The sequence below is a fragment of the Neoarius graeffei genome, chromosome 5 (genome assembly GCF_027579695.1).
Source record: "Neoarius graeffei isolate fNeoGra1 chromosome 5, fNeoGra1.pri, whole genome shotgun sequence".
In the NCBI taxonomy this organism is placed as follows: domain Eukaryota; kingdom Metazoa; phylum Chordata; class Actinopteri; order Siluriformes; family Ariidae; genus Neoarius; species Neoarius graeffei.
In genome coordinates this window covers 62,184,817-62,211,503 of record NC_083573.1, presented here as the reverse complement: position 1 = coordinate 62,211,503, position 26,687 = coordinate 62,184,817, and the positions used below count along the sequence as shown (strand labels likewise).

At 40.0% G+C, this 26,687-nt stretch overlaps 1 protein-coding gene across 2 annotated transcripts; it reads right to left on the bottom strand.

Moving 5' to 3' along the window:
- Positions 1–1,674: 1,674 nt before the first annotated feature.
- Positions 1,675–18,452, bottom strand: eva1ba (eva-1 homolog Ba (C. elegans)). Of its 2 annotated transcripts, XM_060920645.1 has the most exons (4): positions 18,140–18,452; positions 12,583–12,713; positions 2,936–3,028; positions 1,675–2,826 (listed from the first exon to the last, which is right to left on the bottom strand). In XM_060920645.1, the coding sequence occupies exons 3-4, from the start codon at positions 3,000–3,002 to the stop codon at positions 2,384–2,386; spliced, it is 510 nt and encodes a 169-aa protein (XP_060776628.1). In that variant the 5' UTR covers positions 3,003–3,028; positions 12,583–12,713; positions 18,140–18,452; the 3' UTR covers positions 1,675–2,383. The 2 variants fall into 2 exon arrangements, with proteins under 2 accessions (XP_060776628.1, XP_060776627.1); XM_060920644.1 differs by lacking the exon at positions 12,583–12,713.
- Positions 18,453–26,687: the final 8,235 nt, after the last annotated feature.

Sequence of the window (26,687 nt, the reverse complement as noted above, 5' to 3'; positions counted from 1 at the left end):
GCTGTATGTTTAGGGTCATTGTCTTGCTGGAAGGTGAATCTCCTTCCCAGTCTCAAGTCTTTTGCAGCCTCCAACAGGTTTTCTTCCAGGATTGCCCTGTATTTAGCTCCATCCATCTTCCCATCAACTCTGACCAGCTTCCCTGTCCCTGCTGAAGAAAAGCATCCCCATAGCATGATGCTGCCACCACCATGTTTCACAGTGGGGATGGTGTGTGCAGGGTGATGAGCAGTGTTAGTTTTCCACCACACAGCGCTTTGCATTTAGGCCAAAAAGTTCAACTTTGGTCTCATCTGACCAAAGCACCTTCTTCCACATGTTTGCTGTGTCCCCTACATGGCTTCTGGCAAACTGCAAACGGGACTTCTTATGCCTGTCTTTCAACAATGGCTTTTTTCTTGCCACTCTTCCAAAAAGGCCAGATTTGTGGAGTGTACGACTTATAGTTGTCCTGTGCACAGATTCTCCCACCTGAGCTGTGGATTTCTGCAGCTCCTCCAGAGTGATCATGGGCCTCTTGGCTGCTTCTCTGACCAGTGCTCTCCTTGCTCGCTCTGTCAGTTTAGGTGGATAGCCATGTCTTGGTAGGTTTGCAGTTGTGCCATACTTTTTTCATTTTTGAATGATGGATTGAACAGTGCTTCTTGAGATGTTCAGAGCTTGGGATATTTTTTTTATAACCTAACCCTGCTTTAAACTTCTCCAGAACTTTATCCCTGACATGTCTGGTGAGTTCTTTGGTCTTCATGATGCTGTTTGTTCTTCAGTGTTCTCTAACAAACCACTGAGGCCTTCACAGAACAAGTGTATTTATGCTGAGAGTAAATTACACACAGTAGGACTCTATTAACTAATTAGATGACTTCTGAAGGCAATTGATTGCACTGGATTGTATTTAGAGGTATCAGAGTACAGGGGGCTGAATACTAATGCGCACCACATTTTTCAGATTTTTATTTGTTTAAAATTTTGAAGACCATTTATCATTTTCGTTTCACTTCACAATTATGTGCTGCTCTGTGTTCGTCTATCACATAAAATCTCAATAAAAAACTTTTAAGTTCGTGGTTGTAAGGTGGAAAAATGTGGAAAAGTTCAAGGGGTATGAATACTTTTGCAAGGCACTGTATATGTGTGTGTATATATCATCTCATTATCTGTAGCCGCTTTATCCTGTTCTACAGGGTTGCAGGCAAGCTGGAGCCTATCCCAGCTGACTACGGGCGAAAGGCGGGGTACACCCTGGACAAGTCGCCAGGTCATCACAGGGCTGACACCTAGACACAGACAACCATTCACACTCACACCTACGGTCAATTTAGAGTCACCAGTTAACCTAACCTGCATGTCTTTGGACTGTGGGGAAAACCGGAGCACCCGGAGGAAACCCACGCGGACACGGGGAGAACATGCAAACTCCGCACAGAAAGGCCCTCGCCTGCCACGGGGCTCAAACCCGGACCTTCTTGTTGTGAGGCGACAGCGCTAACCACTACACCACCGTGCCGCCTTATGTTATCTTATGTTATCTTATCTTATCTTCTGGAACTATAAGTAATTGGATTGGTTTCACAGTTGCTTCATGCAGAAAAGAGCAAACATAAACTATGGAGTTGATACTATAACAAATGATCATAAGTTGATTGATAACTTACAGACTGAGTAGTAATTTAAGAAAGTTTATTGGTCTGTTCACAAAGAGGACACTATGATTTTGGCCCATATAAAAATGTTAAGCAATGTTGGATCTTTTCATGGAATAAAATGCAACACCAATGATAGAGGCATTTGGTACTTGATAAACTACTTGACAAACCCAACTGCCTTAGCTTTGTTAAAACAAACAAACAAACAAACAAACAAACAAACAAACAAACAAACAAAGAAGATATATGTTGAACAACAAAAAATAATGCCAATTATAGGGCTCTGATGTCAGTATAAATGTGATACTGATGTGATATACGAATTTACTGGTGTAGTATAAGACTTTGCATGATATTAACAACACTATTTACACAAAAATAAAGGTTGAAAGTGTAAAATAAAAAACAATCTAAAAAAAGGGCATAGTGGAGTGGTGCAAATGGCTGACCACTAGAAATCATGATAACATCAATGTACAAAACCTGATTCTCAACCCTGAAAAAGTACATTAGGGGGAATGTGACTCTTATGAGTGCATTTAAAAACTGCTATATTCTCTACTAGGATATTCTCCTCAACATCTGTCTCATTGAACAACATAGCACCAAAGTAAGCTCTTGTGCAGTAATTGTGCTTGCCACTGTTCTACATGTGGACTTGAACACTCTAAATACATTAGAGTCCAAGATTTTCTTTAAAAGTCTTGTTCTGTGACCACATTCAATTCTAATGAGTATTAATAATAATGCACCCTTCCAATGGTGCTGGTTCCTGTGCCCAGGATGTCTGGTTGTCCATTTCTCCAGATCTCCCTGATGATCCTCTCTCTCTCTTCCAAGCGCTGGGCTCGTTCCAACTCCTCTGCTGAGGTAAACACATTCACATTTCCATCCAATGTGCTGTGGTGGTTGCCCATGGGGAACTCTGTGCTGCAGTTGGTAATAGTAGCCTCCACATCTCCTACTTTGTCCTCATTCTCCTCCTCTTCCTCCTCCTCCTCATCACTATCTTCATCTTCATCATCTTCACAAAAGTCCTTCAGCTGTTTTCTTTCTGGAGTGGGTGGCGCAGGTGTAGTCCGGGGTTTGCAGGAAATTCGTATTACTAACAGACAGAGGGTAAGCACCAGGCCAAAACACACACCAATGACAAAGTAGAGGCCGAACTTCTCAGGATTATCTGAAAGGTGAAAATATATACATATGACTGATCTTGTAAGATAGAGTATACTGGTTGATAAAGTGAAATAAACTATTTATTGATGATTTAATAATAAGAAGAAATAAACCTTTTATGTGAGCATATGCCGCAATACTGTTGCTCAAAAGGTCCATCTCTTTCTTTTTTGCATCCATCCTGGTTTTGTCTTGAGTTTTCAAACCTGATAAGTCAATACATAAACACAATTAAAAATTTTAAATGTTATATCATATTGGAATTTATGCTGACATTTTGGCCAAGAGCAAATCCTTGCACAACTTTATTCAGTCATCTTCCATAAAGGCTTTATCTTGGGCAGAGTGGAGCCTATCATGGAGACATTGGACATGATTTGGGAATACAACCCTGATACAATACCAGTCAATCACAGGGCACTACACATTTGCACCTACAGGAATTTATCATAGCCAGTCTGCCAACCAGCATGTTTTTTAGTATTGGGAAGAAAGTGGAGAACCTGGAGGAAACCCACACATACACATGGAGAACATCTTCTGATCTGGTTTCATCATGCCAGATTTCCAATATGTGTTTACTCGAATACTTAAGTCACTGCAGGTGTATGACTTGTGACATGTAGACACAGGAACATACAGATGCACAGTTCCTCTTTTACAAAGTAGATTTAACTGACCTAAATGATGGCTGAAAGAGACACACACAGACTGTTCTGGTGGGTCCCAATCATCATCATCATCATCATTATCATCATCAGGTCAAGTCTCCTCGGGAAGTTGCAACAATGGCCTTCCAAGATGGTCTATGCAGCATAATTGATTTGATTTCATCTGCTGACTGCAGATTGGTGTCATTTCTAAGCTGGTCGATGTACATTAATCGTAGGCCTTCCTGAGAAGCCTGACACTGTTGAGGCTCCCAAAGAACCAAGCTGCTCACAGTGATGTGACTGTGATGAATGCAATGTCCTGCCAGACACCCACCCATCCATCCATCCATCCATCCATCCATCCATCCATCCATCATCTGTAGCCGCTTATCCTGTCCTACAGGACTGCAGGCAAGCTGGAGCCTATCCCAGCTGACTATGGGCAAGAGGTGGGGTACACCCTGGACAAGTCACCAGGTCATCGCAGGGCTGACACATAGACACAGACAACCATTCACACTCACGTTCACACCTACGGTTAATTTAGAGTCACCAATTAGCCTAACCTGCATGCCTTTGGACTGTGGGGGAAACCGAAACACCCAGAGGAAACCCACGCAGACAAGGGGAGAGCATGCAAACACCACACAGAAAGGCCCCTGTTGGCCACTGGGCTCGAGCCCAGGACCTTCTTGCTGTGAGGTGACAGTGCTAACCACTACACCCTGCCAGACACAGTCTTCTCAATCTTATTTTTAAAGAGAACAGTGGCAGGTTTCCATAGAGCACCTCATTGTGTATGCGGTCCTGCCAGCTGATGTTACACACTTTTCAAAGCATACATGTGTAACACCCATCTAGCTTGGCCTTGTCCCTGACTGTTAATGTCCAGGCCTAACATTCATAAGTAAGAATAGATTCTATAGAGACAATGATGATATTCTTTTTCATGCTGTCCACCATGCCAAATATTCTTCAGCTTATGAAGCACACACCAGGCCTGGGACTTTCTCACGCTAATATCTTTCTCTGAAGAGCTGATATGTGAGCCCAGATACTTGAAGTTGTCTTTTACAGCTAGCACATCACCGTCAAGGTGTAGTGGTTAGCGCTGTCGCCTCACAGCAAGAAGGCCCGGGTTCGAGCCCCGTGGCCGACGAGGGTCTTTCTGTGCAGAGTTTGCATGTTCTCCCCATGTCCGCGTGGGTTTCCTCCAGGTGTCCCGGTTTCCCCCACAGTCCAAAGACATGCAGGTTAGGTTAACTGGTGACTCTAAATTGACCATAGGTGTGAATGTGAGTGTGAATGGTTGTCTGTGTCTATGTGTCAGCCCTGTGATGACCTGGCGACTTGTCCAAGGTGTACCCCGGCTTTTGCCCGTAGTCAGCTGGGATAGGCTCCAGCTTGCCTGCAACCCTGTAGAACAGGATAAAACAGCTAGAGATAATGAGATGAGATGAGACATCACCATCAAGAGTCATCAAGTTCACATCACCCGGAATGTTAATGGACACTACCTCAGACTTTTTCACATTAAGAGACAGTGCTATCTTTCTACACTGAGGCCAAGTTTACATTAGACCGTATCTGTCTCGTTTTCTTCGCGGATGCACTGTCCGTTCACATTAAAACGCCGGGAAACGCCAGGAAACGGGAATCCGCCAGGGCCCACGTATTCAATCCAGTTCGTGTCTGATCCGGTGCTGTGTAAACATTGAGGATACGCGGATACGCTGTGCTGAGCTCTAGCTGACGTCGTCATTGGACAACGTCACTGTGACATCCACCTTCCTGATTCGCTGGCGTTGGTCATGTGACGCGACTGCTGAAAAACGGCGCGGACTTCCGCCTTGTATCACCTTTCATTAAAGAGTATAAAAGTATGAAAATACTGCAAATACTGATGCAAATACTGCCCATTGTGTAGTTATGATTGTCTTTAGGCTTGCCATCCTTCCACTTGCAAGTGGTGAGTGACTTGCGCATGCCCGATATGCACTGGGATCACACACACAGCGGCTCAGTCCTGAATCACTGCTCGTGCGCTTCACTCACACACTCTGTGAGCTGCGCAGGGCCGGAGTGCGCACCCTCCAGAGGGCACTCGCTGTTCAGGGTGGAGTGATTTGGAGCGCAGGATGCCTGCGGAGCCGAGCCGCTGAGGAGAAATTACACATTACACATTTACACATTTCAACTTACGTGCCGTCTAATTAGTCATGTGATTAGCGTATCCGTGTATTGGCGTTGCTGTGTGCACGCGAATAGTGTATTGGCGTTGCTGTGTGCACGCTAATCGTTTTTAAAAACGTTAATCTGATGATCCGCTGATACGGTCTAATGTAAACCCCACCTGAATCTCCACACTTTAGAGTAGCTCTTGAGCTTGGTTCACCGAGTCACTTAATAGCGTGATATAATCAGCAAAGTCAAGGTTCATGATCATGACAGGACCAACTCGCCTACGCCATCTTGGGTGGATAGTAAACCCCAGTTCCTCCTCATGGCCGTTTATTGCTTTCCACAAAGCATAGCCAAAGGCTATTACAAACAGGTAGGGGGCTAATGTGTCACCTTGAAGGATGCATGTCTTGAGGCTAAACATTTCTGTTTCACCATCTGGTGAGAGGACCTTTGCTATGGAGTTGGTGTACATATTGACTGAATAATTTTAGGAGGAATTCCATATGCAAACAAAATTTTCATGAGCTTGCCTCTATGAATGGAATCAAAGGCTTTCCTGAAATTGATAAGACTGCAGTCAAGTGCTTCTTCTCTATACCCTCAATGAGACATCTAAGTGCAAGCACTTGGGCAGTTGTTGATCTTCCTTCCCTGAAACCATTCTGGTTAAATCTTAGCAGAGGGTCTAATGGTGGTCTAATCCTGTTCAGAACCATTCTGTTGTACACTTTTGCAACTACTGAACTCAAACTAATTCCCCTATAGTTATCTCTATTCCTGAGATCACCAGCTTTTGGTATGGGGATTATGTTCAGGATGGGCTATTGCTCAGGAAGCTCAGGTTCCATATGTGCCATGTTAGTGAAGCTCAGTATTAGGTTGTCAATATGCACCCACTTCAAAACTTCAGGAACAAACCCATCTTCTCCGCAAATTTTACAGCTTTCAAAGAATGCTTGGCCACTTGATACTCCTCAAGTTTAAATGGGCTGTCATCAATAAGAAGCTCTTGAAAGACAGGCTCTATTTTTTCATCTATATCCCCAATTATCAGGAGGTTGCCAAGTAAGTTTTTAAAGTGACAATATCATGAGTTGACTCGATCCTCTGCAGGTTCATCATCAATTTGGCTGGGGCAAGGTGACCAGTCCCCGACTATGTCCCTGACCAGCTTCCAACTCACTGAATGCTGGTTACTGGAACAGCATGCTTCCACCTGTTCAACTTTCTTAGCAAGATCTTCCATCAGGACTTCATCGTAAGCTCTAGACAGCTTTTCCTTTGTTTGAATGTAAATCTAACCCAGACCATCACCTATCACAAAATGGGCAGACAGTACTTTAAAACTTCAGCAGCCTGGCAAAATATGGCCCAAGCTTCAGTTGGTGGAGTAGGCATTGCCTTGAGCCCAGAAGCAAAAAAAGTTCCCTTGAGTGTTAAATCCATTTCTGCAAGAATACTGATATCCAATCTTAAGAAAAATCCATTCACAACAGTTATCTCGGCGTAATCACCAACAAGTGTAGCAATGGAGGAAGAAATCAGGACCTTCTATGCTAACACAATTAATAATGCAATTAATGCTGTGCCTGCTCACAACTTCCTCCTTATCCTGGGTGATTTTAACAGATGCCTGGATAAAGATGAAGTGCCATTCTCTTACCACAAGAAAACAAATAGGAATGGAGAATGTCTCCTTGACTTAATGGAAGAGCATGCACTAATAGCTTGCAACACTCAGTTCCAGAAGACAACAAAGAAGTTATGGACCTGGATCTTACCCCCAGACACTAATAGCATCAGGCACAAGCAGCAAATGGACTTCATACTAATCAGGCACAAATGGTGTAACAGCTTTCTAGACTGTCAAGGTTACAACTTATTGGCAAGCGTGGATTCTGCCCACAGGGTTGTGTCGACCAAAATACATCTTAGTCTCAGCACGCGGAAGAAGACAGCAATGAAGAAAGTGAGGTATAATTGGAGGGTTCTTGGGAATGATGCCGATTTGCAGAATAGTTAAGGCAGCAATAAGAAATAGTTTCCAGCTCCTGTCTGATGACATTGATGAAGCAGGAACCTCTCGGTATGCGCACTTCATAGAGGCCAACAACGAAGCAGCAATGAAAGTGCTGACTCCTCTGCCGAAGAAAAAGGACAAGCTTTTTGCAGTGGGTCCCAACCACTTATCTATATGTATATCATATAGAGCAGATGGGTGTGGAATTTGGGGATTAGGCACTTACAGACAAAAGGGACTTTGTCGATTCTGATTTTCCAAGTACACAATTGTACAGGCCAGAGGACACAGGCAAAACATTTTTTTTTTATTGCAGTCATGGAGGTCACTTTTGGTAGTAACCAAGAAAAGTAATTTCCTCTGCAAACCTCAATGAACTGTAACCTGTGTCTAGAAGGCAGGCGAATGCTTGTTTGCTGGCTGCATTTTTATTTTGGACACAATCCACTAACTCATCCTCAATGACATACCGTTTTGTCAAAGGATTGTTTGGTTCCATTGTGTTTTAATCCTGTCCAGGCAATGAATCAATTTTCATACTGTAAACATTCTTGAAGGTCTCAGGTTTCCTGTTAAAAAAAAAGCTCCATAACCACACCCTCTTGTTCTCTGTGATTGGCCAAGTGTGTAGAGAGATTTTAGCTTAATCAAGTCAACATGTCTCCATTCCTTTCCTAATTCTATGATGGAAAATTTGGCTCCAGTCCAAGCACAATCCTAGGGAGATTGCGTCATAGGATATGCAGCTTCAGGTCATGTGGTCTTACTGGCAGAGCTTTTAATAGGGGGTTATTGAGGACTCTGCTTGCTGGGCCTTACCAGACTTCCTGTGCAACCCTCACACACATTTTCCCCATGCATCAGTGTCACATAGCATTTCCTACTGATTTTGGCCTTTCTTACCCTACTTACTATTGTTTTCAAAGCACCACATTGCAGTGCATGGACAGAGAGGCACTAGGGCTACATTATTAATTCATATAAAATGTGATGCAATTTTCTTATCCTGACAAGAAGTCAGGATAAGCCTGAGCCTTAGCCTGAGACACTGAAAATGTAGGCACATGAATATATAATGCATGGTTTAAATAACTGATCCATATTTCATATTGCAGTATGAAGGAAATGGTAGATGAAAGCTAACACTTAATACACTTGGTAGATGAAAGAGTAACACTTTTGATAATGCAATGAATAATTGTATAATTTGGCAACATTAACATATCAGTGCCTCTGGACTACTTTCCAGTTGCCAGCAATCTGGACAGAAATATACAGTGGTGCTTGAAAGTTTGTGAACCCTTTAGAATTTTCTATATTTCTGCATAAATATGACCTAAAACATCATCAGATTTTCACACAAGTCCTCAAAGTAGATAAAGAGAATCCAGTTAAACAAATGAGACAAAAATATTATACTTGGTCATTTTATTGAGGAAAATGATCCAATATTACATATCTGTGAGTGGCAAAAGTATGTGAACCTCTAGGATTAGCAGTTAATTTGAAGGTGAAATTAGAGTCAAGTATTTTCAATCAATGGGTTGACAATCAGGTGTGAGTGGGCACCCTGTTTTATTTAAAGAACAGGGATCTATCAAAGTCTGATCTTTACAACACATGTTTGTGGAAGTGTATCACAGCACGAACAAAGGAGATTTCTGAGGACCTCAGAAAAAGCGTTGTTGATGCTCATCAGGCTGGAAAAGGTTACAAAACCATCTCTAAAGAGTTTGGACTCCACCAATCCACAGTCAGACAGATTGTGTACAAATGGAGGAAATTCAAGACCATTGTTACCCTCCCCAGGAGCAGTCAACCAACAAAGATCACTCCAAGAGCAAGGTGTCTAATAGTCAGTGAGGTCACAAAGGACCCCAGGGTAACTTCTAAGCAACTTAAGGCCTCTCTCACATTGGCTAATGTTAATGTTCATGAGTCCACCATCAGGAGAACACTGAACAACAATGGTGTGCATGGCAAGATTGCAAGGAGAAAGCCACTGTTCTCCAAAAAGAACATTGCTGTTCATCTGCAGTTTGCTAAAGATCATGTGGACAAGCCAGAAGACTATTGGAAAAATGTTTTGTGGACAGATGAGACCAAAATAGAACTTTCTGGTTTAAATGAGAAGTGTTATATTTAGAGAAAGGAAAACACTGCATTCCAGCATAAGAACCTTAAGAACCTTATCCCATCTGTGAAACATGGTGGTGGTAGTATCATGGTTTGGGCCTGGTTTGCTGCATCTGGGCCAGGACGGCTTGCCATCCTTGATGGAACAATGAATTCTGAATTATACCAGCGAATTCTAAAGGAAAATGTCAGGACATCTGTCCATGAACTGAATCTCAAGAGAAGGTGGGTCATGCAGCAAGACAACGCCCCTAAGCACACAAGTCATTCTACCAAAGAATGGTTAAAGAAGAATAAAGTTAATGTTTTGGAATGGCCAAGTCAAAGTCCTGACCTTAATCCAATCGAAATGTTGTGGAAGGACCTGAAGCGAGCAGTTCATGTGAGGAAACCCACCAACATCCCAGAGTTGAAGCTGTTCTGTACAGAGGAATGGGCTAAAATTCCTCCAAACCAGTGTGCAGGATTGATCAACAGTTACCAGAAACATTTAGTTTCAGTTATTGCTGCACAAGGGGGTCCCACCAGATACTGAAAGCAAATGTTCACATACTTTTGCCACTCACAGATATGTAATATTGGATCATTTTCCTCAATAAATAAATGACCAAGTAAAATATTTTTTGTCTCATTTGTTTAACTGGGTTCTCTTTATCTACTTTTAGGACTTGTGTGAAAATCTGATGATGTTTTAGGTAATATTTATGTAGAAATGTAGAAAATTCTAAAGGGTTCACAAACTTTCAAGCACCACTGTAAATCATAAAGCAGCAGATTCTGTAGAGCAGCCTTTCTCAACCGGGGTGCTGTAGCACCCTGGGGTGCCGTCTGGCTTCATTAGGGGTGCCGTCAAAAAATTATATATTCTAACATTGAAATAAATAAAATGAATTAAAATCCCAAAAAACGATAGTTACACTAATGCAGATCATCGCCGCCTCATGCATCATCAAAATTTGTCTCACGGCCCCCTTTCCCATGTCACAATGTCACTGCCTGGGTCAGCGTATGGTCAGCGTGACTGCGTATATTTTATATGGGGGTGCCTTGAGAATTTGCATACTTCTGAAGGGTGCCTTGACTGAAAAAAGGTTGAGAAACGCTGCTGTAGAGAATCTGAATGCTGTTTTATGGTCTGGAGGGGAGCAGATGGGAGCTGCCAGTACAAGTTGGTTTAACTAAGCCCTTTGGCTGTACTATTCAGATTTGGAACCTGCTGACTCTTGAAAATCTCTTTGTTCCTGTTTACTCTGTGTTTACTTGAATGAGAGGTCACCATTGCAGTAGGAGAAGTGGAAATTCCAGGTAACAGGAGTCAAGTACATCCTACCATTTTGAGTTGGTACATTGTCCTAATTAGGAAGGTTAGCAAATACACTGAAGTAAAAATAAAACACAGCACAGTTTTGGACTAACATTCCAATTAAAAATAGAAGTACAGCATGAACCAGAAACCAATAGCAAATGTCAATGTGTGTTAAAATAAATACAATTCTTTCAGCATTGTGTGAGTGCTTCTTGCAGCCACACCTGCTTAGTACCTCTGGCACAGAGAATTACTAAAGCCTCTAAATCTGCAATCATGACATGTTTTCCCATTTGTGGAAAAGGCCCCAATGAAGTTTCTATTCATTCATTTGTGGGGTTGTAACTGGTTTGAACCGTTTTGATGACATTAGAAGAGTGTGGGCACATTGTGGTTGTCTAGTCAGTGCTGTTTATGCTGGCACAAATGCTTGCCTACAGCAGTGACACTGGAAGCATTATAGAATGCACAGGAAACTGCATGTCACATTTTTGGTGACCTAAACTTTGAATTAATGGCTTTTTAAAGTTTACCTACTTAGACATTGTTCCATCTGGATTTTATTAGGTAAAAGGGCACTCAGGATCCTTGCTTAAGCCTTGTGACACACACTGTATTAGTGGCTATAGTGCTTAAACAAATTGCTGTTCATTTATTCTTTCATTCATTAATCTTCAGTAACCTCTTTATCTTAGGCAGGGTCATATTGCATCTTGGGAACACAAGGTGGGGGAATTCATCTAGAATGGGACATCAGTATATCACAGGGCACCATGCATACACATTCACACACTCATTGTTCAGGGGCAACTTCGTGTGGCCAATTCACCTACTGGAATGTTTTTGAACAACAAGAGAATACCAGAGTACCTGGAGGAAACCCATGTGGACATTGGGAAAACATGGGAAAAAACTCCACATGGACGGTACCCCAAGCTCAGAATTGAACAACCAACCCTGGAACTGTTGGGTGGCAATGATACCTACTGCATTACCATACCAAATAATACATTGACAACTTTTTGCAAACAAGCTAACTATAACGTGAGGGGAGCTGAGTGAATGAACAGCACTTTCCTCTCCTTCTGTATCATGGCTGAAGTGCCCTTGAGCAAGGCACCTAACCCCCAACTGCTCCCTGGGCACTGTAGCATAGCTGCCCACTGCTCTGGGTATGTGTGTGTTTACTGCTTCAGATGGGTTAAATGCAGAGGAGGAATTGCGCTATGCTTGAGTGTACATGTGACAAAAATAAAGTCTTCTTCTTCTTCTATAATTCAGTTAACTATAGTCATTAAAATGACATTTATGTATTCATTTTTTTTTTAGTTTGTATACTTGTTTTCCTATATGCCTTTTGCTTCCTTTTTCTGTGAAATCAAATATAGTGGCATTGTTTCATTTAACAAACTTGCATACATCCAAGTTTATATATCTGGCTAACTTTTTATAAAGCCTTACCAGACTATAATTTTACAGACAAAAGTAATGAGGGAATGTGGTTGCACTCCACAGGTCTATTAATCCTGCCATATTGTATTGCCTGGAAACCTTAGCTGGCAGTACCCTAATCCTGGGTGGTGCTCCGGTATCTGCAAATGAAAGATAATAGCAGTCAGAGCATTGTTTAAAGACTAACAAAACACTCATTAACCTGCCCTGATGTTTTGCTTGAGTTTTGTTTTCCCATGGGAAGAAAATTATTAACAGACCCCCAGCTACGTAATTGAGGTATAGTAATGCAGTTGTCTTGGTTTGACCTAATTTATTTATCCAGAGCATTTGTTGCTAGAAGCTTTGATAAAAGTTTGGTGTTTTAATGCAGTACTCCTTACTCTGATTGGCAATACTGAGAAGACAGAGAAATTAAAAATCTTTGCTTCATCTACAGTAAACTTGATCTACACTGAGACCACTGTTCATTCATTAATTGAAACTGTTAAAGCAGGCTAACTTGTGAATATTAATTTGACAAAATGAGTCTTGCTCATACCAGTAATATATTAACAATCAGTATGAAAAACGGCTGAGACCAGGGTAGTATCACCACTCAAATCTGTTCCAAGGCAAATACAGAATAAGTCTGGGGAAAAGGCCAGTCTCTATTTTGGATACTGGGTTGTTTGCTTTGTGTGTGAAAGGAGGAGTGGCAGGGGAAGTCTTGGGACTGTCATATCAGGTGATATTTTTGCTACTTCCCACAAAAAGAAGACCACAATAGCATTTCCTTCCCCTGTCTACATCCAGGACTACACACAACAGTGCTGTGACCTTCTTAATGTGTGCTGTACAAAAAAACTAAATACTGTATATCTAACTGCATTTGTCTTTTATTCACTTATCTTTAGACGTTTGGATTTAGTGTGGATTATTAAATTGTCCACGTACAATACCATACAAAAGTTTGAACCCACTTTCAAATTCATTGGATTTTCTTGATTTTTATTAATTAAAAGACACTTCATGTCTTGAAGTAATGATGGACTGTCGTTTATTTTTACTTAGTTGAGTGGTTCTTGAGATAATATGGATTACTACAGTTGTGGAATAGGGCTATTTACTGTATTTTTATTATTTACTATTTACTGTTTGATCTAAAACGCCTTAAGAAGGCAAGAAATTGCACTAATTAACTTTTGACAAGGCACACCTCTTAATTGAAAAGCATTCCAGGTGACTACCTCATGAAGCTGGTTAAGATAATGCCAATAGTGTGTAAAGCGTCATTAAGGTAAACAGTGGCTAGTTTGAAAATATTTTGTTTTTGTTTTCACACTTTTTTGTTTACCACATAATCCTTTATATGTTTCATGTTATTTCATAGTTTTGATGTCTTCAGTATTCTTCTACAATGTAGAAATTACTCAAAATACAGAAAAACGTATGAATGAGTAGGTGTAATCAAACTTTTGACTGATACTGTAAATACAAAGCTAAGTAGATAATTTTTAGCCATAAATTGTTTGTGGCCAACCTCTAAAGAAGTTTTCCTCCTCTAAACCACAGAACAGAAGCTCCCTTTTTTACAGATGCTTAAACAGAGGGGATAATTCAGAAATGATCTGACCACATGACTCCCTCACAAAACCTTGCTAAACATAATCACTATAGATGAGTGGAATTTACTCAGTGAGTTAGAATGGTAATAGAATTTAAGAATTACGGAAATAACTAGTGTTTAGTCATTCTTGGTATTTCTGATGCAGTGAAATCACCTTGCAACCACAATAAATTCCTTTAGTTTATTACTACAACGATTAAGTTGCATAAGACCTGTCATATTCCTACTGAGCTATTACACCTGTACATTATATTTGTTCTATTATTAGAGTTTGACCTCAGAAAATTATGACATGGGAATCGATATTAAATTCTACCATTTTCTTTGCCTATCCCTTTTACTCCTAACAATTTTAGCTGAAAATACTGTGTTTTTATCAGAACCTGATCTCATAAAAGAATTCGAACATGCAAGATCAATGTGCCTGAGATTTCATTCACTCTCATTAACATGAAGTAGTAAGAAAAATGCATAAATTTTATATGAATTGTTATGAACTGTCAAGCATGAGACAGTTTGTAACCATGTCAACATGTGGTCGCCAACAACTTACACAAGCCTGTCAGGATCATCTGACCACTAGTTGGGAACAGCACTCAATATGTAAGAAACAGCATAATGGAAGTTCAAGCTTTTGCCTGAAACCACAGTGGTGCTAAGGGTGACTTTCCACTCAATAAACCTGGACACATTTCTGCAACACAAGGACAGACTGTTTTATCTGCAAAAACATTCAGTGGAGGCCCATGGCAGAAGCATTAGCTGCATGAGTTTCATTTGAATTCTTTTACAGCCCAAGCTACTACTGACTGGAGAGAATATAGATCATGCTGCTCTGGTGGTTTGTAGTGGTTCCCATACTCTGAGCTCTGGCAGTGACTCTTTTGTGAGGGTGGTATTTCACTTGGAACCAAGTCAGACATGTGGTTGCCATCAGCTCCTTGACCCTTACACACAAGATGGAGCTGACCCTGAAGCTGCATGCCAGCTGGGTGAGTAGACACCAAACTAATACTACAAGACTACCCTGCTCTTTAATACACTTCTCTTCAAATGGATAGAAAGTGTGGGTTTGCTTACATATAACTCTGGGTTATTAGCTCCCTTTATTTGAAGATGAAATAGAGCTAGTCTAATCTGCAAATTACTGCAAGTCTAGAGGAGTGTGTGTGTGTGTATATATATATATATATATATATATATTGTGTGTGTGTGTGTGTGTATTTTCATTGCATTCTTGTTCATGCATGTGACTTTTATGATCAGACACATCTTAGAAAATTTTATATAATTAAATATGAGAAACGAGGTCAATTTTATGTAAAGGGTTAAACAATTGCCTTAAGATATACTGTACAAAGACTACAGTACAAAAGATTACAGGAATTGTGATGCATTCATTCATCCCTCTTCAGTAATTAGTTTATATTGGTCAGGGTCACATTGGATCCAGAGCCTATCCGAGGAGCACTGGGGGGTGAAGTGGGAATATTCGGTGGATTGGACAACAAGCACACACATATTAACATGATGGGACATGATAGAGCCAGCATGATGGAGCCAATTTAGCATAGCCAATCCATCTACCAGGATATTTTGTGAGGTGGAAGTAAATAGGAGAACCCATGCAGAGAACAAGGAGAATACGCACAGAAACTCCACACAGACCTGAGCTCAGGATTGAACTGGGAACCCGGGAGCTGTGGGGCAGCAATGCTATCCACTGTGCCACTCTGCTATCCAATTGTGACAGTTTTTCTGATGTGAAGAATTAAATCTAACAGATGTTGGTCAATGAGTCGCTCCATCAGTAGTATATCTTGCAGTCTGATGTACTATTTTCAGTTCTTTTAAACATTTTTAAATTAATGAGAACATGAAAACACATTATTCTCTTTTCATTCCATGGGGATAGCTAAGGATATTATCAAATCTTGGATAGGATTTACATTCCTCAGTTTTTATATCCCTATGGAAACTTCTAACCCTAATACGTCCTCAATTTTCCATCAACCACATAAATATTTGTATTCTCCCAATTATTACACACATGCAAATTGTAGACAACAAACATTATGAAGAAGGTTACTTTGAAAAACTGTGCATGGTCTTGTAGATACATTTGCAGAGTGAATATCAGGGAAGCGTAACCTTCAGGTGATCTCTAGACTCAAATTCCACAAATAGAACATGATTTGATCTGCAGATCATTCACTCTACAGGGGCCACAGCAGAGCCACAATAACATACTGGCTGTATTATGCAAACCTTCATATTAATGTCCAATGCAAAACATGTGGTCTGCCTTTCTCATGGGTACGTTGGCATCATTAGCTTTTTCCTGTTCATGGAGAATGTGCACATAGCACACTACTGCCCTCAAAAGTTGACTGACAAAACAGTGGCTATGAATGATCAGTAATTAATTCCTTAATTTATAATCAATAATGGTTTTATCCTGGTCAGGGTTGCAGTGGATCCAGAGCCTATCCCAGGAACACTAGGTGTAAGTCAGAAATACACCCTGAATGGGATGCACCATAGGGCACCATGAGTACATATTCATACAATCATTTTGTAATCAGAGGAAAAATCAGAGGACATTTAGCACAGCCAAATGACCTACAGTCCCCCTACAGTTTTTTGGAGGTGGGGGGAAACCAGAGAACCTGGTGGAAACCCATGTGAACAAAGTGAGTATATGCAAAACTCCACATAGACAGTAGCCCAAACTCAGGATTGAAGCAGAGAACCTGGAACTATGATGTGGCAACAGACCCGTACCATGACCAATCATTTACCGTATATTTGGATTTCTTGTAATAAAGAAAACCAAAGTTTGGAGTATGCTAAAAAGCCAGTTTCAGGCTAAACATGCCTCCAGGGATCAAGAAAGGTTAAAGCTCAAGGTGATTTTAAAGCTATCAAATTTTGATTCAAGGAATGATGATCTGGTTCTATTTCTCTTTAAGGCCAGCATACATATATAATGAGCCAGACAAGGCTGTACAGATGTCAAAATCTCTGCTTCTGCCAGCACTGGTTTGTCACATCATTGAAATCTTGCTCAATGTGTGTATAAATGTGAGGGGACATTAGCAAGAATGGTGCTACTGGAAGGAATTTAGACAAGATGTTCAAGAATAAAAACCTGACCTATAGCTTACCTACATGTAAATCTGAGGAGCATGTTAACCTCTAGCACCAGAGACAGATAGAACAGGCAGAGTAAATCACACAGGATTGTGGTTAGGATATGGGTCCTTTCAGAGAGTTAGTTTTCGTATAAGTCCGCCATTCCAAAACAAAAAGCAGATGTAGAGCTTATCTTGACTATTTTATCATATAAATTAATTGTGTCAAAACAAATATTGCCTCTATCATATTCAAATTAAATAAAGGGATTTTGTTTTTGTTTTTAACCTGAAAGCACATTTGCATCAACTTTCCTTCCGATCTTCTGTTCATATTATTATATTATCAGTTCAAATAAATTCTGGACAGGCAACAGGTTTATCAATGCAGTAAAGTTTGAACAGGATAAAGTACAACGTTGTAGTTTGATGCTGAGCCCACACATACAATTTACATTTTTACTCGTTTCTACTAGTTCATATGAAATACAGTGCTAAAAATAGCTTGTACATTTTGTGTTCAGTGTTCTGAACGAAGACAGCCATTGTGAACACTGCAAGTAAGAAGGTCACTTCTTATACATCAGCTGTAATTCCAGATCTTTGGATTTACATCATGACATTTTTAATGAACAGAAGTGAAATGTCTCCATGGCATAATGTTCTTCCATCCAGAGCAGCAAATAATGTTAGGGATATTCATGCTGAACTACCACTGAATACATACAGAATTATCAACAACATTACACTGTTGCATGCCACCAGGGACAGTACCAAACTTAAAGATATATTAAAAAAAATTATTGATATATATATCACTCACCGTGCTATAACCTTATGACAAATATTCAGCAAATATTTTATTTCATAAAGGTCAGATCTGATTCCACACATTTAGCACTCCATCCAAATGCTGCAGTGTTTCTCCTAATTGCAACCATCCAGCACTGTTGAACACACTAGTGAAACATCCAATCCATGGTCTTCTCAGTAATAGGTAAGTATACTTAAAAGGTTTAATTTTGCTGTCCAAGAGCCCAGAGCTGGTGACTTCCTCTAGCAGCTAGAACATAATGACAGATTTCTCTCCTTCCAAACCGTGTCTTACAAACAGCAGGAAGAGTGTCACATAGCTAGTGAGCCAGCAAACGGGAGAAAAGGGGAAAAAGGAGGAACAGTCTAAAATGGGCAGGGTTTGGGAAGAGGGGGAAGGAAAGCAGGGAAGAGGGAGGCTTTCTGTGTTGTTAAGGAAACAGAAAAAGAAAACCAGAGACCAATTAACTAAGATTTTCCACATTGAATAAAACTTCAGAGTACAAGGGAATGACTAAAACATTGACTAAAATGGGTGTGTTCATGTTCAAATGTACTCTGAAAGTAAAAACACAAGCTTTCTTTGTTGCTTTCACCAAATGCTGTATGCATTTTCTCTCCATCTGCTTCAAGCAATAAGTATGGCTCTGTAATGAGCAATCAATATAAAGATAAAAACACACTCTAACCAATTGGACTAATCAGGGAACAGATATTGTTAGTTAAGTTTTAATAATAATAATAATAATAATAATAATAATAGCTATGGCACTCTGAGATATATTTATGGAATTTAATTTGAATGAAAACCTATACATAGAAGTGTTAATCCATGCAGATCCCCTATTGCCTCATACTGTATGTAGGTGTGAGTGAGGCATGACACCTGACCATTCTTGCCTGAAGTAAGGAGCATGCATGCATGAGCAAGCCCACCTTTGCACTACTCTCGGCTACCTTACTACTATAATTTAAGTGCCACCATTTAAGACAGCATATGAAGGTCAGGAATAATTCAATTCCTTCTGTAAGAAAATGGTTCTCACAAAGGCCATTAATTATATTTTTTTATTCCTTGAAAAGTCCATAAGAAATCTGTAATGTATTTGTACTTGATGAGAAGGAACAAGAAAGTGCATGATTTTTATTGGTTATATGAAATATTAGGGTAAGCACACGAGGATAATAATAGAATGGTCTACTCAAAACACCTTCAATTTTTCCTCAACACTTTATTTTCTGCTTGTAGTCGGGGTATAAGAAACCAAAAATGGAGAGACATCAGCAGGACCCTTTTAATCTCTCTTTAGGATTAACAGGGTTGCCCAGAAAAGAAGAAAGGAGAACCATGAATTTTGCAGGGGCTGTAACAGTATTGCTCCATTTGTTCCAGGAAAGACATTTCTGGATTGCTCATTTCTCAATCGCATTCTGAGTTGAATCTTCTCTTGGCTGGCAGATGTCCACTTGTCCCCAAAGGTGATTTACTCTCCAGTAAAAAGCTAATGGGGAATGTGGGGTAGAGGAGAGAGGAGATAGGCTCAGGATTTGTGGGCTGTCATGGCTGACTTATCATAAACCCAATGCTCCCTTTTAGAGTCACAGAATGATTGCTTGAGCATTCCTTGTATCATGACTCAGCTGATGAATATGATGATTTTTAATCTGAAAGTGGTTTTTGCAAGGAGAAAAAAGAACATTATCTTTCAATACTGTCTTCCCGTCTCTGTGAGAGATATAATGAGTGGTGGAGGTGGGAGGTGAAACAAGACAGTACTTGTCCATTAGGATCAAAATCCAAGGTGAAATGAGGTAACTGTTTAACTGGTGTATAGGTTAAGTGAATGTGGGCTTAAGTTAACACTTTCATTGGAGCAGCATATAGTGTGGATTGGCTAAGTTAAATTGCCCCTATGTGTGCATGATGTCCTGTGATGAACTGGTGTCTTATTCAGTGTGTATCCCTACCTCATGCCCAGTGGTCCTGGAATAGGATTCATATCACTTGCAAACCCTAACATGGATCAAACCCTTACTGAATAATATAACACAACATAACATTATTGCTCTCAGGAATTGCAGTGAAAACGCTTGTACAACTCCAAATTAGATAAACCTGGAACGGTCTGTTAAAATTAAAACTGAAAATGATTTGTAAATAGGGCGGCACGGTGGTGTAGCAGTTAGCGCTGTCGCCTCACAGCAAGAAGGTCCGGGTTCGAGCCCCGTGGCCAGCGAGGGCCTTTCTGTGCGGAGTTTGCATGTTCTCCCCGTGTCCGCGTGGGTTTCCTCCGGGTGCTCCGGTTTCCCCCACAGTCCAAAGACATGCAGGTTAGGTTAACTGGTGACTCTAAATTGACCGTAGGTGTGAACGTGAGTGTGAATGGTTGTCTGTGTCTATGTGTCAGCCCTGTGATGACCTGGCGACTTGTCCAGGGTGTACCCCGCCTTTCGCCCGTAGTCAGCTGGGATAGGCTCCAGCTTGCCTGCGACCCTGTAGAACAGGATAAAGCGGCTAGAGATAATGAGATGAGATGAGATTTGTAAATAATGTTCAACCTGTATTGCATCCAAAACAATACAACAGCACATTATTAGTTGTTTTACCTCGTGATTTTTTTTTTCAAAATAAACATTTCAATTGTGATTCTTGCAACGCATAAAAAAATTGACAGTAAAGCATTTAACACTGTAATATTGCCATTCCTTCTCACAACAAAAGATGTTTAGGCACTGAAGACACCAAGTGATGGAGATTTTCACGTTTTATTTTGTCCCATTTTTCCAGCAAACAGGTCTTAAGGTGTACAGCAGTATGGGGTCACTGTTGTCATTTTTTGTTTCAAAATTCACCACACATTCTCTATTGGGTAGATTTCAGGACTACAGGCACGTCAGTCCAGCACTTGCACCCTCTTCTTCCGTATCCATGTAACTTTTCCCAAGGGCACTGACAACTCCATACTATGACAGACCCTGGCTTTTGGACTTGTTGCTGGTAACAGTCTGGATGGTCCTTTCATCTTTGGTATGAAGCACATGCCATCCATTTCTTACAAAAATGACCTGGAATACCGATTCGTCTGACCACAATACATGTTTCCACTGTGTGCTGAGAAGTCAACAGCGCTTCTGGATACAGTTAATATAAGACTTTTTTTTTTGCACAGTAAAATTTTATCTGGCATTTGTGGATAGAACTCTGTACTGTAGTGCTTAACAAAGGTTTGCCAAAGTAATCCTGAGCCCATGTGGTTATATCAGATATAGATGAATGACCGTTCTTGATGCAGTGCCGTCTGAGGGATCAAAGCTCATGGGTGTTCAGCTTTGGCTTGCGCCCTTGCCTTTTATGCACTGAAATTCCTCTAGATTCCTTTAATTGATTAATGATATTATGCACCGTAGAGGGTGAAATATCCAAGTCACTTCCCATCTCTTGTTTTTAAACATTTCAATTATTTTTTCATGGATTTTTGACAAACTGGAGATACTTGGCCCATCTTTGCTCTTCAAAAACTAGGCCTTTCCTGGATATTAATTTTATACCAAATCATGATTCGCCTGTTGACATCACCGGTTTCAAATCACATCATCATTTAATTGTTTTACTATCTCATTACTAACCCGAAATTGCCCTGTCTCAGCTTTTTTGGACTGTGTTGCAGGCCTGAAATGCAGGAATGGATGTATATTAACCAATGAAATGAAGCTGACCAGACAAAACATGAAATATCATGGGTTCATACTGTCAGCAATGATATACAAGTCAAAGTAAATTTTGAAATCACTGCTTTCTTTTTCTTATTTGCATTTTCCATACCATCCCAACTTTTTCTGATATGGGGTTGTTGTAAAACATAGTAGACATACTCCTCTTACTGTAAACTAAAAGTAATTCTCCATGAACCCTAGAATTAAGGGGTGTTAATATTTCTCAAATCAACCACTAACCTAATAATTCACCAGCATAATTGCATTTGCAGTGCAAACTGTGAAAGAAGAAGAGAAGCATAATAATAATGGGTTAGCAATCGCTACAAAATGCCATAAAAAGGTATTTAAACAGCAAGGGATATGTGGAATGCATTCATTCTATTGCTTTATTTAATCAATAACTTACATATTTCAAAATATACACACATGGTCTTAATGACTCATCTCAACGGACATCAAAGTTTCAGCACTAGTGCTAATGATGTGGGAGTTTTGGAAAATTGTGCCCTATAGCCTATTAGCACACTGGAAGATTCCTGGCTCCTTGGACCTACTTATTAAAACAATCCCACCCAAAAAAGACATCTTCCTACAGGTACAGCCCAATCCATCTTACATAAAAAAACAGGTCTCTGCCAGTTATCCTCTCTATCTGTAGTAAAGCCCATTCTTTAAGAAGCCTTTGGGTGGATCATGTGTTATCTGGAAGGGTTCTTGACAGAGGGATGAAACCTTTCAGTGAAATTCATTGCCTGGTGTTCTTAAGAACACATAAATATATTTTCCACTCATGTGGATCTCTTGTTATTGTCGAATGAGAGTGAGCGCCATACTGATCTCCTCTCCAATGCTGTTTTTGGTGAATGTGGAAAGAGTTCTGACATGACTGGCGAAGAAAACGAATGCAGAAGAAGAGGTCTGTTTGGTGTTAGATGGGAGGGCTAAGACAGGAAATCTCCCCGGGTGTGTGTGTGTGTGTGGGGGGGGTAATGTGGTCTGTCCATGTTCGGCAATGCTCCCTGAGCACCAAAACTGGACCAATAAAAGGGTTCAGTGTTCTTTCCTTAACTGAGGGGGGAAAAGGAAAGGGGGTGAAGTATAAACTTGAGTGGGTGTGATGAAGGATTGGGAGGGGCAAGGGGCAACGGGATTACTTAAAATGTTCATCACCTTTTCAGGAAGGCATGCTTCTCCTGTGCATTGCATTGTAAAGTGAGTATCTGGAAGACAAAATATGCACTGACTATATTTGCATGCAAAATTAAAAGAATTGGGCAGTGAGCAAAAATAATGTTGTAATCAATAAACAAACATTTAAAAAACAAACAAACACAGAACCGAAAGGGTTATTTTGCTAGTGATACTGTATAAATATATAGTAATATAAATGTTATACTGCTGTTCAACAACCTTCTTCCTGGTAAGCCTTGACTTTACAGCTGAATCATTAAAAGAATTTACCAGAAGCTGGTGCCAACAATTCACAAGGTTAAAACAGTAATTACATATGAACAAAAAGAGATGGTCCAGTTTCTGTGGAGGATAATTGAAGACAACAGTCTGAAATAGTGGCTTTTATGTTCTCTATTGTCCAGAGCCACAGACTTAATTTAAACTTAGTTATTTTTAAAAGGTCCAGTAAAAATTCCAAAGTGAATCATACAAAAAAAAAAATCAAGCTTATTCAGGGTGTGGAAATACAGTGCCTAGCAAAAGTATTCATCCCCCTTTGTGTTTGTCCTCTTTTGTTGCATTACAAGATGGAATTAAAATTGATTTTTGGGGGGTTAGCACCATTTGATTTACACAACATGCCTACCACTTTAAAGGTGAAAATTATTGTTTTATTGTGACAAACAATAATTAAGGTGAAAAAAAAAACAGAAATCTGGAGTGTGCATAGGTATTCACCCACCCCCCAAAGTCAATACTTTGTAAAGCCACCTTTTGTTGCAATTACAGCTGCAAGTCTCTCAGGGTATGTCTCTATTAGCTTAGCACACTGATCTATACTTCTCCACAACTTTGCCCTTGACCTGTTTGGAGGCTCCTTGGTTTTCTTGTTCCTTGCTTAGTAGTGTTGCAGAGTCAGGGTCCTTCCAGAACAGGTTGATTTATACAGACATCATGTGACAGATCATGTGACACTTTGATTGCACACAGGTGGATCTTAATCAACTAATTATGTGACTTATGAAGTGAATTGGTTGGACCAGCTCTTATTTAGGGTTTTAAAACGAAAGGGGGTGAATACTTATGCACACTCCAGATTTCTTTTTTTTTTTAATCTTAATTACTGTTTGTGTCACAATAAAACAACAATTTGCACCTTTAAAGTGGTAGGCATGTTGTGTAAATCAAATGGTGCTAACCCCCCAAAAATCTATTTTAATTCCAGCTTGCAATGCAACTAAACAGGACAAACACCAAGGGGGATGAATACTTTTGCAAGACACTGTACGTAACCAATTTTTAAGAATATAAAGGAAGAATCTATGAAAAGATCATGAATCTATGAAAGCAGGTCTACTAATGGTGCCTAGAGTTACGATCAGACAGGGAGAAGCTATATTTAGTTATCATGTTACCCATAGCGGAAACCAACTTTCAGAAGACCCAAGATCCATCCCAAATGTAGCCATTTTCTGTTCTCTTGTGCTGTAAAAGAGCACTCAGGGCTAGCACTGCACTGATTTTATTGTCTATTTTACTTTGCACTGCGTGCTATTTTCATTTTCTTTGAACCTTATTGTACAGTATATTGCTATTTTTGTATATTTTATTATAATCCCCAATAAGAAAAAGTTGGGACGGTATGTTAAATTTGAACTTAAAATAGAAAACAATTATTTGTAAATAATACTTGACCTGCATTGCACTTAAAACAACACAGCAGCATATTATTTTATGTTTTACCTCAGGAATTTTATTGCCTATTTCAATTTTTATTCTTGCAACACATTTAAAAAAAATTTGGAGTAGTGAAGTTTTTACCACTTTAAAATGTTACCATTCCTTCTCACAACACTTAAAAGATGTTTAGGGACTGAAGACACCAAGTGATGAAGTGTTTCAGGTGTTATTTTGTCCCATTCTTTCTGCAAACAGGTCTTAAGGTGTGTAACAGTATGTGGTCGTTGCAACAGTACAGGGTCATTGTTATCATATTTGTCGTTTCAGAATTCACCACACATTCTCTATTGGGATCAGAGGTGACAGGCACCCTCTTCTTCCACAGCCATGCCTTTGTAATGTGTGCAGAATGTGGTTTTGCATTGTCTTGTTGAAATATCCCTGGAAAAGAGGTCATCTTGAAGGCAGCATATGTTGCTCCAAAATCTCAATGTACTTTTCTGCATTATTACTGCCATCACAGAAGTGTAAGTTACCTTTGCCAAGGGCACTGACACAACCCTATACCATGACAGACCCTGGTTTTTGGACTTGTTGCTGGTAACAGTCTGGATGGTCCCTTTTGTCTTTGGCCTGGAGCACACAGCATCCATTTCTTACAAAAAAGACCTGGAACCAGGTCTGACCTCTGGTCAGACCACAATACATGTCCCCATGGTGTGATGGCCCATCCCAGATGCCTCCAAGCCCAGAGAAGTCAATGGCACTTCTGGACACAATTAACACAATGCTTCCTTTTTGCATGGTAAAGTTTTAACTGGCATTTATAGATGTAACTCTATATTGTGGTGCTTGACAAAGGTTTGCCAAAGTAATCCCGAGTCCATGTGGTTATATCAGCTATAGATGAATGATAGTTCTTGATGCAGTGCCGTCTGAGGGATTGGAGCTCATGGGTGTTCAGCTGAGGCTTGCACCCTTGCCCTTTACACACCGAAATTCCTCCAGATTCCTTGAATTGTTTAAGTGATCTTATGCACCAGAGAGAATGATATATCCAAACCCCTTCCTATCTTTCTTTTGAGGAGCATTGTTTTTAAACATTTTAATAATTTTCTCATACATTTGTTGACGAACTGGAGATACTTGACCCACCTTTGCTCCTCAAAGACTAGGTCTTTCCTGGATACTGATTTTGTACCAAATCATGATTACAATTACCTGTTGACATCACCTGTTTCAAATCACAGCATTATTTAATAGTTTTACCTCATTACTTGCTCTAAATTGCCCCATCCCAATTTTCTTTGGAATGTGTTACATATCTGAAACACAGGAACGGATGTATATAAACAAATGAAATGAAGTTGACCAGACAAAACATGAAATATCTTGGGTTCATTCTGTCTACAATGAAATACAAGCCAAAGTAAATTTTGAAATCACTGCTTTCTTTTTTTATTTGGGTATTTTTTTGTGAATGTATCTATATAATAAAAAGAACATCAAGTGTTGGCTTGAACATATGAAGTTTATCTTCTCATGTTGAAAACCTTGCATTTTTCATATGAAATACATCGTGGAGCTGAGTGACATATGTCCCGATATTTCACTTGGATGACATCACTCCCAGTGTTTTCCTGCTGAATATACGCGCATTGTAAAAATGGCGAACCAGTTCAAATTTAAAATTCTTTTGATTAACTTGCATTTTTTTATGTGTCTCTATAATATATAGAACATTACATGGTGGTGCGAAGATATGAAGTTTATCTTCTCATGTTGCTTCACTCATTTGTCTGTCTGTCTGTCTGTCTGTCTGTCTGTCTATCTATCTATGGACCCTTTTCACGTGATGTCACGACAAACGCGGCCGCCATTTTGGACGTGTACTACCAGTAGTTTACCACAGCCAACATTGAGGAACGGCAGCAAAGAAAGTGTTTATTTTTAGCAAGACTTCCATCATGCCACTATATTGTTGTGCA

What these genes read in the sequence shown, in the direction of transcription:
- eva1ba (XM_060920645.1), bottom strand. Translation starts at nt 3,002, where the DNA reads ATGGATGCAAAAAAGAAAGAGATGGACCTTTTGAGCAACAGTATTGCG. An exon ending in GGCATATGCTCACATAAAAG is followed by an intron (nt 2,827 to 2,935) that starts GTTTATTTCTTC and finishes TTCACCTTTCAG; the next exon opens with ATAATCCTGAGAAGTTCGGC.